This window comes from Lampris incognitus, chromosome 19, assembly GCF_029633865.1.
Source record: "Lampris incognitus isolate fLamInc1 chromosome 19, fLamInc1.hap2, whole genome shotgun sequence".
NCBI classification, from domain to species: domain Eukaryota; kingdom Metazoa; phylum Chordata; class Actinopteri; order Lampriformes; family Lampridae; genus Lampris; species Lampris incognitus.
Window position 1 is genome coordinate 23,971,634 of NC_079229.1, and position 14,047 is coordinate 23,985,680.

Sequence of the window (14,047 nt, forward strand, 5' to 3'; positions counted from 1 at the left end):
TCAGCAAATGCATTGTAATGTGAGTGAGCACAGTCATGACCAGCGCTAAACAACTTAAACTAATCACTTTGACAATGCTGAAATTCCACGGGGGTGTTTCAGTCTCTCCAGAAGGTCCGAGCCCAAATACAAGTGACGCCACAACTGAAGGTTACACGAGGGCCATTTTTAAATGTACCCATATCAAGACAAGGCATGCATCGACAGCACTCTTCCCTGGGTTGAATGTCAAAAAACAGACTGTTGCCTTCTTATCACTAGAGGAGATAGTAGTCACACAGTAGATGAATTACCATCTTTCTATTGCAGCAAGACTCCAATAAGTAGCGGATTGTTCGCAGAGAAGTACGGCGACAGCTAGCGAGGGCAAAAACATAGAAATGCATTTGTAAGTCTGGGGTCTGACTATTTGCATGGCAATGAAAGCCCCGAGTGTTCAGCTGTGTTCAGATGTGAGCCCAGACAATAGTGCTAGTGTTTGTTCTTCCCCGGGAAGTTTGAGATGGAGAGGAATGGGGAGAGGAGAAGAAGAAAAGGGGAGGTCGTGAGTGGAGGGGATTACGCATTGTAAGAACCATGCACATTTGCTCCCGCTATTGTGGCTGCTAGATTGCTTTCCAGTACCAAGGCATTTAGTTAAGCAGATTGTGTTTTCTCATACCTCTTGGCAGCAGTTGGCGACGAGTGGCTTGGCAGACAACAGAACCACAGATTCAGGTGGGTGTAGTGATGGGTGTTTAACACCCTACAACAGATTATCTTATTAACACTCATGGTCTATGTAAACTGATTTTAAAATGACCCGGGACCGAATGTCGAAGTAACACGAGTAAGGAGTGTTTGGAATATGAAAGGAAAATATGTATTGTAGACAAGCTGAGAAAATGAAATTGAAAATGATGACAAATTCTGTTACTATTATTATTTCTAAATTATTCCTGGTGGTTATTTGTGAAGTTTTCTTGTGAAGTTGGTGCTTTGACAAATTTTTTTCTAGTTTTATTATATTTATATATTACTGTAATATTTTCAATTTTAATTAATCTAATTTTTTTCATTTAATTCATTTCAATTTAATTTTAATTAATTAAAAATGTAAGCCTGCCATAGAAATCGAGTCTTGAAATTAAGATTTTAACTAAAGTAACAAACTGTAACGTGATAAATCGTTACTAAAAATAATCTATATTAGGAAATAAATTGCTGAAAGAGTTCATCCTGTTGTTTAATGCACTGGCTTAGGTTGTTCTTGCACACTGTGTTTGTTCATTGCAAACGGGCTGGGGGCAAAGAAAAACTGGAGGCCCTACTACTGTGTTTGAGTTTATCTCATTGAATTCCTTCCTTTCATTCACTTTCATATTGATTGAACGCTGCCTGTAGATCTACATATGTAAAATCAAAACAGGCCTTCTCAACCTGTTCTCTCCTATTTGAGAGTCCTTGGGAGTTTTACCCAAAAAAAAAAAAAAAAGATGTGGTGAATTATTCAGTGGTATACAATATGCGGTTGTTTCTGTGACCTTTCCTTGGTTGGGCAATTTCTTCTCTGTCAATCATCTTGGCCCAGTTATTTAAGGGGTAAAGGTAACTAAAGATGTGTGAAATTCTGTCTTTGCTCATCACACATCTACAGAAGGACAAACTCCAGTAGAATAACATTTATGAGAAGGGTAAACCCCTCGAGATGAACCATCTCGTTTTCAAACGGGTCCTTAACACAAATGTACCGAGAAAAAAAAAGGGCAAAATGGCAAAATCTCAAAACGCTTTCAAAATTATTGTTTGAATTGTAAGACTGAAAATCTTTGCAAACTAGAATATACGTTGTGTGATTTCCTCTCCAGCAAAAGAAAAATGATCAGTCAAAATGCAGACTAAACTTTTGAGATAAGTGGATCATTTTCAGAAATGCAGTTTCCTAAAACTAAATTTAGTTGACTGTAGGCAATCTGATTCTAGTAAATCAATATTTTCAGTGTATACTCTTAAAATTATTTCTTTCTGTGATCTCCCCCGGGGGCAAAACGGGAGATATGGGCAAAATAAATTACAAAATTCAGACTTGCATGTGACAACAGCCATTCATCACCTCAAAATAAGTCTCTTTATCTCAACAGATATTTGCTTTTAGTTTCATCTGCTCCACTCCTTTGTCAGTCTCGAGTATTATTAACATGAACAGTATATACATCCATTTAACCCAAACCCCCCTCTATAAAATGGAGCCCAATTGTAGGGTGCTATCGCTGATAGCTGTCATCTGAAATTCATGACGCACCCCCAAAGAGTGATGATTTCCACCAGCGCGCATACAAACAAACAAACAAATTATTTCTAACAAGTACATGATGGCGTGACATTCCCTTGTTGTTTGAGCTCGGTCTCAGGGCTCGTTTGAGGCCCTGATTTAAGAGTTGAACAGTAGGCGTCAGTGCTATTGTTTCACGGGGCGGAACAGTCAACAAGAAGCCCCAACGCAGGCTCCCCAATGACCAATTACACAGCGACACTTTGCCTTGGAGGGGCGAGCTTAAAGCCGGGATGTGCAACAGAGATGCTCTTTTCCACATCGCAAACTGCAGGGAAATTAAAAGCCCGACATTGAATGTAAGTTGAAAATCGCAATTTCCGCTGTGCAAATTGCGGTTATCCCCATGTATTTCCTTTTAACTTAATCACTCCATTGTATCCCTTTTTAAAGATCACTCGCGTCTGCTGCCAACTCAGTAGGGCGGTGCATGAAAGACAACAGGATTGATTTATGGAAATAGAAAATCATTATATCCATGTCTTTATTGATGAACAATCCACGTTATCGAGCAAAGCAGAAAATGCATTGTCTACATTTGCAGCATTTCAGCCTCTCTCACATTGTGTTGGCACATTGGACACACATTTTCACAGCATCGAGTCATGATTCCAATATTGGCACTACTTTATATCAGATAGTACACATCAACATATAGGGAAATAATGTGACGGTCTCACTGCATCTAGTGCTTAACATTGTGAGACCGCAGCTCATTCTCACTCTGTCATATGGTGGAGGAGTTTATAATGTGGGCTATGGGAGGGCTTCTGGAAATGGGAGGAAGGCCTATTAGAGGTAATGAATGGTTGTCAACCACAGGGCTCTCTCTGCATGCACTGTACTGAACACAGCCATGGAAAAAAAAGAGAATTTCAAAGAGCAAACTGTCTGCAGAGCTCAACAGTGTTTTTCATAGGTTTCTCTTGACTATCGAAATGTTGCACCTGTGAAGGATGGACCAAGAAATTAAGACTCTGGAAAGCAAGACCAACCCTATATTTATAATCAGTCATCCATAAGGTCACTTGTTATATTTATCAATTTTCCAGCCATTTATAAATCACTATGCAGCACAACATACTGGGTGTGATACATGAATATGTGCGTTTAATCCCACCTGACACTTTTACTATTCTTCGAACTGGTGGCCAGTATATAGTGCAGCCATTATTACCCCCAAATGTTTCATCTCTCATTCCTAAAAAGGCTTGTCTGTTTAACCCCGTCAAATAAATATCTGTTTAACCGGACATTATTGCAGACACAACGCTGAAACATGTATGCCTGGCATATCTTAAGTCAGACTGATGTGAGATGTTAAACGGTAGCAGATGAGCACTTGCTCAGAATAAAAATGCCAGAGGCGCTTGTCTAGTTTTAACTTAAGGTGCTTGGTTTGGGTGTCTGCTTGCTGCCATATGAGAGCTTATAACAGCCTACGATTCACTGGCCACTAATTGGAATGTCACTCGACATTGCTCAGAGATATGAATACAGACCCACATAAGCAAAAACATACACACTCATTTACATTCTGCAAACAAATTGAATTACAAAGATGAAATCCGGCATTTGTAATTGATTATAGCAACTCATTACAAATTAGCCTTGACTGCTAATTTACTTATATGAGATTCAACACAGCCAGTGTACCAAAACTGCAACTACTTTAAACACTAAAAAATCTTTTCCTCCCTCTATACCTCATTTTATACTTCCTCAGTCTTTTATTAACACTGGTACAGCCCATTTGAAAAACAAATGTGCTTAACTGATACTTCCATTTAACGATTACAATCGTTTAGAGATAGTGGCTTGTATGCCTTCTTGCCTTACCTTGTGACAGTAAGAGTCAAAATAACTCAAGATCCCAAATCATGATTACTGGAGAGCATTAAAGTATGGTTCAGGGCCTATAAACAAAAAAATTATGGCCGCTTTTAGGCAAAATGATTGGAAAAAAGAAGGATATGTAAGACTAAAGTGTGGCATTGGTGCACTGCACAACATCTACAAATAAAGAGACAGACCTGTTTTAAAAGTTTTGTTCCTTCTGCCATTGAAGTTATAAACTCACTTACTCACTTAAAGCAGCTACAGGCAACTTTTCAACCCCCCCCCCCCCCCCGGATTTCCAAGTGTTTTTATTGTGTGCGCCACTGTCGCAAAGACAACCAGATCACTTTCTGTTTATTGGCAGTCTGGCTACTGTCCAAAGCAAGAAACAACCGTAAGAATCCCAATTTGAACTAGAAACCCTGATCTCAGCGTTACGATAAAGGCAAAGTAAAACATCCAGTAGTATTAATAAGTAGGCAGGTTGTGTTACTTACTGATCCAGTAGAAAGAATGCCAACTAAATGTCAGTTTGGAAGCCTCTCAAGTCCCGAGTGTTGTATCGAACTCTGTTTCTCCATTGAGATCTGTTTCCACCTAGCCAGTTTGATACAACCGGGATGATTGATTAACCTCCACCTAACCGTAACCTAACCCAACCCTAACTTTAATCTAACACTTTTTTTTAACCTAATCATAACTGATAGCCAGTGGTGGTAAGTAAAGAAGTAAAAATACTTTGTTACTTTACTTAAGTATTTTTTTCCGGGGATCTGTACTTTACTTGAGTATGTTTTATGTGTCTACTTTCGCTCTTACGCCACTACAATTTTAAAATGGTTTACTTTTTACTCCGATACATTTCCCCGTGCCCCCCGCCAAGTATTTGTTACATTGGCGTTCCAAACCAATGAAAAACGTTGTTTTCTTTTGACAAAAGAGCACGCAAGCTCTTTGCCAGCATACTAATTCCGCTTGCCCAGTCAGCACGCCATTGCTACCATGGAAGATGACTTATTCCTGATAATGGACATCTCCATCCATCCAGCCATTATTCTAGCCACTTATGCCAATCGGGGTCGCGGGATGCTGGAGACTGCTGGGATAGGCTCAAACCATCCTTAAGGATTTCCAAGCCACTTGTTGATGCCATTCAACTGGGTCTGAAGAACCACTTCAGCGAAATCTTTGAAGATCCAGAACGGATTGCAGCCACCATCTTGCTGCCAAAATTCAAAACATTGTAAACCAAAGATGAATCCATCCTCAAAAAGGGTAAGGCAAAGCTTGTTCCTTTTGAACAGATATTTAGTATTTATTTTCAAAGACCTGTATAATGATGTCTACTGGGCAGTGATAGCAGTTCATGCATTAAACCTCACATTAAAGGGCGGTTCACATATCCATCCATTCCATCCATTATCCAAACCACTTATCCTCCTCTCAGGTTCACGGGGTTGCTGGAGCCTATTCCAGCAGTCATTGGGCGGCAGGCGGGAGACACCCTTGACAGGCCGCCAGGCCATCACAGGGCCGACACACACACACACACACACACACACACACACACACACACACACACACACACACACACACACACACACACACATTCACACCTAGGGACAATTTAGTATGGCTGATTCACCTGATAAAATGATTTATTTTGTAACATATGATCAGTTTATTGCTTGACCAATTCAATACCAATGTCCTTGTAATGGCCAGAATTGGCTGGGCTCGCACCCCACTCCATTCGTCTTATTGAAGGTTAGGGAGGGTAAGAGAATGATTAAAAAATTAACACGACCTATGCAGTAGATTAACACACACAATAATGCAAATAAGAAAGGAATAATATGCCACAATAGGCTGCATGCATTCGATGAAAATACAGCTTGCATTGCATGCATCCCTCAGGTGGAAGGTTTATGTTTCAATTATCTGTGGAGAATGATTTCATGGCTATTTGCCAAATGGTAACTACAGTTAAGATTAGAACTACGAAAAATATAAAAATGATAATAATAATAATGCATTTTATTTGTGGGTGCCTTTCAGAGCACTCAAGGACCTTACAGAACACAGTTAAAAACAAAAAACAAAAAAAACAAGCAGCACTGTATCAGACAGCATAAAATCAAAAACAAAGCAGGGTAGACAATAAAAAGTTAATACAACAGATAAGTATAAAATCATCATAAGCACAAAACTCAATGAAGTGTGGATCAGACAGAATATTCCAGTTTGGAAAGGTGTGTTTTGAGATGGGATGTGAAGGTTGAAAGAGAGCCAATGTTGCGAATGTCTTATGGTAGGGACTTCCATAGGCAGGGGGCAGAATAACTGAAGGCTCTCGTCCCCATGGTAGTCAAGCGGGTCAATGGTGTAATGAGTTGGAGAGCAGTAGAGGATCTGAGAGTGTGGGGGGGGGGGGCGTGTGGATTTGAAGGAGTTCAGAAAGATATGAAGGAGCTAGGTTATTAAGGGCCTTAAAGGTGAGAAGCAGGATCTTGAAGTCAATATGGTATTTAACAGGGAGCCAATGGAGTTGCTGAAGAACAGGAGTGATATGATCTATGGAAGGAGTTCTGGTAATGATACAGGCAGCTGAATTCTGGACCAATTGAAGTTTATGAAGACACTTGAGGGGAAGACCAAAGAGGATAGAATTGCAGTAGTCAATACAGGATGTAACCAGGGTATGAATTAGTATGGTGGTGCTGTTAGGTGTAAGTGACAGGTGAAGATGATTAATATTGCGTAGGTGGAAGTATGCAGACTGAGTAACGTTGTTGATGTGAGCTTCAAATGATAATGTGCTGTCCAAGATGACACTCAGACTCTTAACCTGAGGCGATGGACGGACTATAGAATTGTCAATAGTTAGAGAAAAACTATCAGGTTTAGCCAAAGTAGATTTAGTACCTACTAGGAGGACTTCAGTTTTATCACTATTAAGTTTGAGGAAATGGTATGAAAACCAGGATTTAATTTCAAGTAAGCAGTCAGAAAGGGAAGTGGGTGGAAGAGTGGAGGTAGGCTTGGTGGATAGATAAAGCTAGATGTCATCTGCATAGCAGTGAAATTGAATGCCAAATTTCCTGAAAATGTGGCCAAGAGGTAATAAGTAAATAATAATTAGGAGGGGTCCCAATACAGAGCCCTGGGGGACACCGGTAGTAATAGGAAAGGACTGTGATCTCAAATTTTTAAGTTGGACAAACTGAGTGCGGCCAGAGAGGTATGATCTAAACCAGTCAAAGGGGGTGCCAGTTATTCCAATGGAAGATAATCTCTCTAGCAGGATGTTATGTGAGATAGTATCAAAGGCTACACTCAGGTAGAGAAGGACAAGTATGGTTAAGAGCCCAGAGTCAGCTGCCATCAACAGATCATTAGTGATTTTCAACAAGGCTGTCTCCGTACTGTGCATGGAGCGAAAATGACTGGGATTGTTCAAACAGATTGTTGTGCATCAAATATGTACTTTAGCCATCATTGACTAAAGTTTTGAATGCCCCTGTGTTCAATTTCTGCATGTGTATGGGACATGCATTGTTTTTCAGGACTGGACTACATCAGTCTGGACATGGAGCCCTCGCATCCCCCCATTAACTTGCATACCACCTCTTCTGATGATGACGACTTTTTCTCATCCATCAAGTTGAACGCACAAGAAAGTTCCAAAGAACTTGAGGGTATTTGGCATGCTCTGCTGACCACACTAGTCTGCTGAAGACCTTCCCCTCCATCTGCAAGGTGTACATCAATTAAACACCCCCTTCCTGCCTCAGCGGTGTGTGAGAGGCTGTTTAGTATCGCCGGACTTCTATTTAGCCCCAGGAGAGCCAGGATGGACTCCAGCAATGTTGAAAATCAGCTTCTGCTAAAGCTGAACAGAAGCTTTTACAGCTTTAAATATAAATAATGTCTAAATAAACAAATTAGCTGGCCAGTCAGATTCTGTGTAGCCTAATAATATCTTTTGAAGATATTTAAAGTTAAAGGGGTGGTTCACCCTCATTGAACAATTCTTCAATAGTTGTCTTACTTTGCATCTTTCATGCAGCTAATGTTATGGAACATGGCTACTGCAAGTTCAACCCCTATACTGCGTTAAGGTGCTTCATTGTCCCCTATGATTGCAAATCTAACAAATTTTTACTTGCAGTGTTCTAATCTTATCACTTATTCACAGTGCTGTGATCTGCAGGATTGTCTACTGTAGGATTTTAATCAAATCAGGGGAGTGCGGCCTGGACTGCAGATCTATATGTTTGTTGTCATTCATATTCAATTAAAGTATTGCATATCACTGCCACAACAATTGGTCTGCTTAATTGTGGCTATTTCCAGTTAATTTGAATATTTATTTTTAGTACTTAAGTACATTTTAATTTGGATACTTTTTTACTTTTACTCAAGTGGTGTTTGATTGGGGGACTTTCTACTTTTAGTGGAGTCATTTTTTAATTAGGTATCTATATTTTTAGTAGAGTATAGCTTCTGAGTACTTTTACCACCTCTGCTGATAGCTAACCTGTTTCCATGCGAACACTTTCGTCTGGCTAGGGGGAACAGATCTAAACGGGGAAACAGAATTCATTACAACACCACAGCTCGCTCCCTCAAGTGAAAGCCCGTCCGAGGTTTACTCTTGTTTTACCTCTGTTTCTATTGTTCTCCCTCTTCACCTTCTTTGACTTTTGACTCCTCGGTCAACGGGGTTCTTTTTCTCTTGCTGGGTAGAGTTTCCACTGTCACTTTGGTTGTTCCACTGTTCGCCATTTCCACTACTGGGGATAGCTACCGATAGCTACTGGGGAAAATAAAAGCGCTACCCCCTTTTTTGTTGTTGTTGGATGTTTCCCCCTTTTTCTCCCCAATTACCACGCTCTTTCAAGACATCCCGGTCACTGTCCCATCCCCTCTGCCGATCCGGGGAGGGTTGCAGACTACCATGTCTCCTCCGATACATGTGGAGTCGCCAGCTGGTTCTTTTCACCTAACAGTGAGAAGTTTCACCAGGGGGTACGCGTAGCGCGTGGGAGGATCACGCTATTCTCCCCAATTCCCCCTCCCCCGCGAACAGGCGCCCTGACCAACCAGAGGAGGTGCTAATGCAGCGACCAGGGCACATACCCACATCCGGCTTCCCACCCACAGACACGGTCAATTGTTTCTGTAGGGACGCCTGACCACGCCGGAGGCAACACGGGGATTCGAACTGGCAATCCCCGTCTTAGTAGGCAACAGAATAGACCGCTACGCTACCCTCCCCCCAATTGTACTTGGCCAATTATCCCACTCTTCACATCCGGCTTCCCACCCACGCTATTCTCCCCAATTCCCTCCCCCGCGAACAGGCGCCCTGACCAACCAGAGGAGGCACTAATGCAGCGACCAGGGCACATACCCACATCCGGCTTCCCACCCACAGACATGGCCAATTGTGTCTGTAGAGATGCCCAACCAAGAAAGCTCTATCCTCTTCCTATTTTGGTTGCACTATAGTTAACACACGTCCTTTGTGCCGTAAATCGAGCCTTTGTTTTCCCGCGAGATCGCTCCCAGTGGCAGACAGAATTGCACAGTGAAAGCAAGGCTTATAAAAAACCAAACTAAATGCTGATGGAGTCATTATTCTACAGCCATTACACTGTGCAATCAACATTTACTTCATAATGACAATTTAAAGCAACAAAAAAAAAGAAAGTCTAATGCTGCTTTAACCTCTCAACTCATGTTAGTGTATTGCTGTCTCCCTGTTCTCTATGCATGCATTTACTGTATGTGAGGCTCTGTATAAAAGGTGAAAACAAATATCCACTTGTAGCACAATGAAATATTTACCTATCTATCAATCAACACACCAAACACATCCCCATGTCTTCGGGAGTGAACATAGACACGTTTGCCAAGTATAAGAGGAACGATCATAGACGTTCAAAGGAACAAGTGCTCATTGTAATCCATTGCTATCATTCTTGGTATCTAAAGCATCGTAAACCCCTCATGTTAAATTGGTTTCTATGCCAATGACATCCATGCACGTAAACAGTTGACCGGCTACCTATGGTTGCCATGGTGTCACATTTTGTCTCTTTCGCACTTGCATTATTTCATTCTTTCTCTCTTTCGTTCTTTCTTGCTGATATTTCACTGAAAATGTGAAATATTACATTAGTGTTATAGAAGCTTGATTGTCTGTATTGACTTTGGCAGCAGACACTGCAGAGTTTTGTCATAGACTGACATCAAATGAAAGATCAGTAACAAACTGAATTCATGAAGTTTCAGTCTCTGTCTAATTTGGACATTCACTAAAACTATTACAACTCTGCTAATACTATCAATTAGCTAGAGTGGCGGCTGACTTCCCTTATCATTACAGCCTTGACCCTGGTCATTAGGGCTGCCACCTTCTATGTGGAGAAATAAGGGATGCCCCCCCCAAAAAGCCCCCCTGCCACAAGTCCTACAGCTTCTCCCCTTTGGTGATGCAATGATTTGGGGGGGGGGGGTCCAACACGCCAATACAAAAGGTTTGAAGTGCACTTAGAATTACAAGCCTAATAAAAATATTTGCATTATACTTTGGATTTGTAATACTGATTGGTTTGACACAAACAATACTGAAACATCACAAACATAAGGGACTTGCAGACATCATTAAAATAACAAGAAAAAAAACTAACAGTGATTGAGGGTGCTATTTTTAACTGTACATGGCAACCACTGAATTAGGCCTAATGGCACCAATGGCAGCATGACGCTGACGTTCAATGTCACACAGTATGCAGAGCTTATTGGTCTGTAACTCACCACTGAAATTAAACTTCTCCACTCTGCTTGTATAACCCAGGTAAGGGAATCACAGAAAGCTGCATGAGTTCATCTGGACACAATCTTTATTGAGAGAGAAACGTTTCATCACTCATCTAAGTGACCTCTTCAGTCTCAACTGACTGCAGGTATCCCCACCCTTATAAACAATACAGTCGCATAACGACCAAAAACAACAATCAATTTCATATGCAAATTACTGTGACCATTAACTAGAGTTACAATAGCCATGTGTACTATTCACAGATGATTTGGGAACAGTTGCAATCACAGCATTGTAAGATGGCGACAGATGTACTCCGCCCCCCCCCCCCCCCCCCTCGGTTCAGGGATGGCCGTTCCCTCTTCACATAGATGGCCTCTCTGACTCCCCATTCAAACCAGCGTTCCTCCCTATTTGTGTCCAGATGAACTGATTCAACTTTCTGTGATATGGGACAAATCACGTCCCTTATTGACTCAATACGGGACGCAGCATTTTATTTTCCAATACAGGACGATCCCGTATTATTAGGGACAAGTGGCAACCCTGCTGGTCATAGTGTATAATATAGTTGGCGCATGGACTCTAATCATAGTTTTTCAGAAGCACACATCTCCATTTTCCATGTCTGGGTAGACGTTGATCTAATTAGTTGTCTTCATTAGTCAGCTGCAAAGTGCAGTGTCATGCTAAAGGAATGATGGTCAGGCCTACTCACCCATCAAACACAATGCAGGCCCTTGAATGCAAAACAGGGGGTTGTTTTCATCTGCCCATGCAGGACTGCAGTATCCAAAAGAGGGGGCTTGTTTCTCCCAAAGGATGTCAACAGAGTCTTTGTCTTGTAAAGTACCCTTTTGGTCTAGTTCTGTTACCTGAAATTGGTTATTTTAATTACATCCTTTCACTGTTGAAAGGATGAAATACTGTTGTTATGGTGGACTTCGAAACCAGGACAATTCGTGCTCCAATCTCAGTGCCTTCATTTCTTTCATTTCTAACAAAAGTAAACACAGAACTGCTTTTCATTGCAACCCCCCTCGTTATAACGCAGGCTTACATCTGCAGCATCTTTCGCCTCAAAATAAGCCATCTCACATTTAAGTAAGTGTCTTCTATGATCTGCCAAACGATTCCTGACCTTCAGTGAATGCATGTTTGGCAATACCATTCAGCTGGTGATGCTGCTATGGAGCAAATTAGCCACCATAAAATGTGATGGTGAGGCTGGCATCCTCTGTATTCTTAAAATATTGAAGAAAATCCTTTAGCCACCTCCTCCAAAATGAAAAGATACAGGTTTATAATTGGACGAATTGCAGTTTCCCCAGTAATCAAGCATTAGCAGTGCATGCTGTTAGAAATCCACTTTGCCTGCTGATCTTCTTGTTTTTTTTAATTACCTTTGTGTTTTTTCCCCCAGATACGAACATTTATTAAAACCCAATGATGAGAAGATGGCATATGGTCGTGATATGATTTACTCTGCTGCTGAAGAGAAGAATGGATGCAGTGATCCAGAGTAACCTTAATTTTTCTTGTGTTAACCATGGGAAGTGGAGAGGAAAAACAAAGATGGACAGTAAAAATGAGTGCCCCAAGTGTTTTGGCCACAGTGACAGTCCTCTCTTTAATTCCTGGCTGGGTGCTAAGTTCTCAGGGTCTGGAAGCCCAACAACTGGCCCAAGGGTCCACTCATCTGCACCGTCGCCTGAAGAGAGGCTGGATCTGGAAACAGCTTTTTGTCCCTGAGGAGGACCCTACTCCCCGTGTCATTGGCCAGGTACCCATTCAGATCTGACTGCCCTCCACATCCTTAATAGTAGCCACAACTTTTAACAATTGACGTTCAACATGCTTTTCAAAACCAGGCAGTTAAATACAAGGTTTTCATCTTTTTCTCCTCTGACAGCTCAAGTCTGACTATGACCGGGGGGAATTTTCCATCAAGTACATCTTATCAGGAGAGGGTGCCGGAGATGTGTTTGAGATAGATGAGTATTCGGGTGAAATCCGGACCCTGCAAAAGCTGGACCGAGAGGAGAAGGCCTTCTATGTGCTTCAGGCTCAGGCCATCAACCGGAGGTCCAATGAACCAGTGGAGCCCCAGTCAGAGTTTATCATCAAGGTGCAGGACATCAACGACAACGTTCCTCAGTTCGAGAATGAACCTTATGTTTCCAGCATATCCGAGATGTGTCCCATCGGTAGGTCCCAGCAACGCACACCTGTACCTGCTAGGGATCTGTTGTATACCGGAATTAAAAAGCAATCTCGTGGTGTTTGGGTAGCGTAGCGGTCTATTCCGTTGTCTACCAACACGGGGATCCCAGTTCGAATCCCCGTGTTACCTCCGGCTTGCCTGGGCATCCTTACAGACACAAACGGCCATATCTGTGGTTGGGAAGCTGCACTAGCACCTCCTCTAATTGGTCGGGGCACCTGTTCAGGGGGAGGGGGAACTGGGGGTAATAGCATGATCCTCCAACACACGCTACGTCCCCCTGGTGAAACTCCTCACTGTCAGGTGAAAAGAAGCGGCTGGTGACTCCACATGTATCGGAGGAGGCATGTGGTAGTCTGCAGCCCTCCCTGAATCGGCAGAGGGGGTGGAGCAGCAACCGGGATGGCTCGGAAGAGTGGGGTAATTGGCCAGGTAAAATTGGGGGGGGGGGAAGCGATCTCGTGTATTCTTAACTCTTATCCAGACTGAATTTCTGTCCTACCGAGTTTTCAGTATTGACCGTTCTCCTCCAAATAAGCTCTGGTGAAGGGAAGCGTGTTTATTGAAAAGATTAGCTTAATACAGATTAACTCTGAGTTACAAACATTCAGTCGTACTTTCATGACTCGCATGTCTGCCAAAGAATGGTGAAAATTTTAGCCCAAAAGCAAATGTGAGTTTGTGATTGAAAGTTCACAAAAATGCAATGTCTGCAGAGGAATTTTTTTTAAATTATTTTTAGTTTTGAAGCGTTACCTCTACTTGACTAACATTCATTTCAAAGAAATTACCAAGTTATCTTAAATCTGGAGTGAAAGAAAAAGAACAAAGGCTGTTTAAATGC

The 14,047-nt window shown here is 41.9% G+C and overlaps 1 protein-coding gene across 7 annotated transcripts in view; it reads left to right on the plus strand.

The window, feature by feature from the left end:
* Nucleotides 1-578: 578 nt before the first annotated feature.
* cdh19 (cadherin 19, type 2) overlaps nucleotides 579-14,047 on the plus strand; it is a 28,707-nt gene continuing 15,238 nt past the window's right edge. For 4 of the 7 annotated variants that reach the window (XM_056299130.1, XM_056299135.1, XM_056299136.1 and 1 more), the window contains exons 1-3: nucleotides 669-717; nucleotides 12,403-12,762; nucleotides 12,892-13,186. In XM_056299130.1, the coding sequence (XP_056155105.1) occupies nucleotides 12,529-12,762; nucleotides 12,892-13,186 (529 nt within the window). In that variant the 5' untranslated portion in view covers nucleotides 669-717; nucleotides 12,403-12,528. Of the gene's footprint in view, nucleotides 718-5,198; nucleotides 5,426-7,716; nucleotides 7,849-12,402; nucleotides 12,763-12,891; nucleotides 13,187-14,047 lie in introns of all 7 variants that reach the window. The other 3 variants (XM_056299131.1, XM_056299134.1, XM_056299132.1) reach the window with 3 other exon arrangements.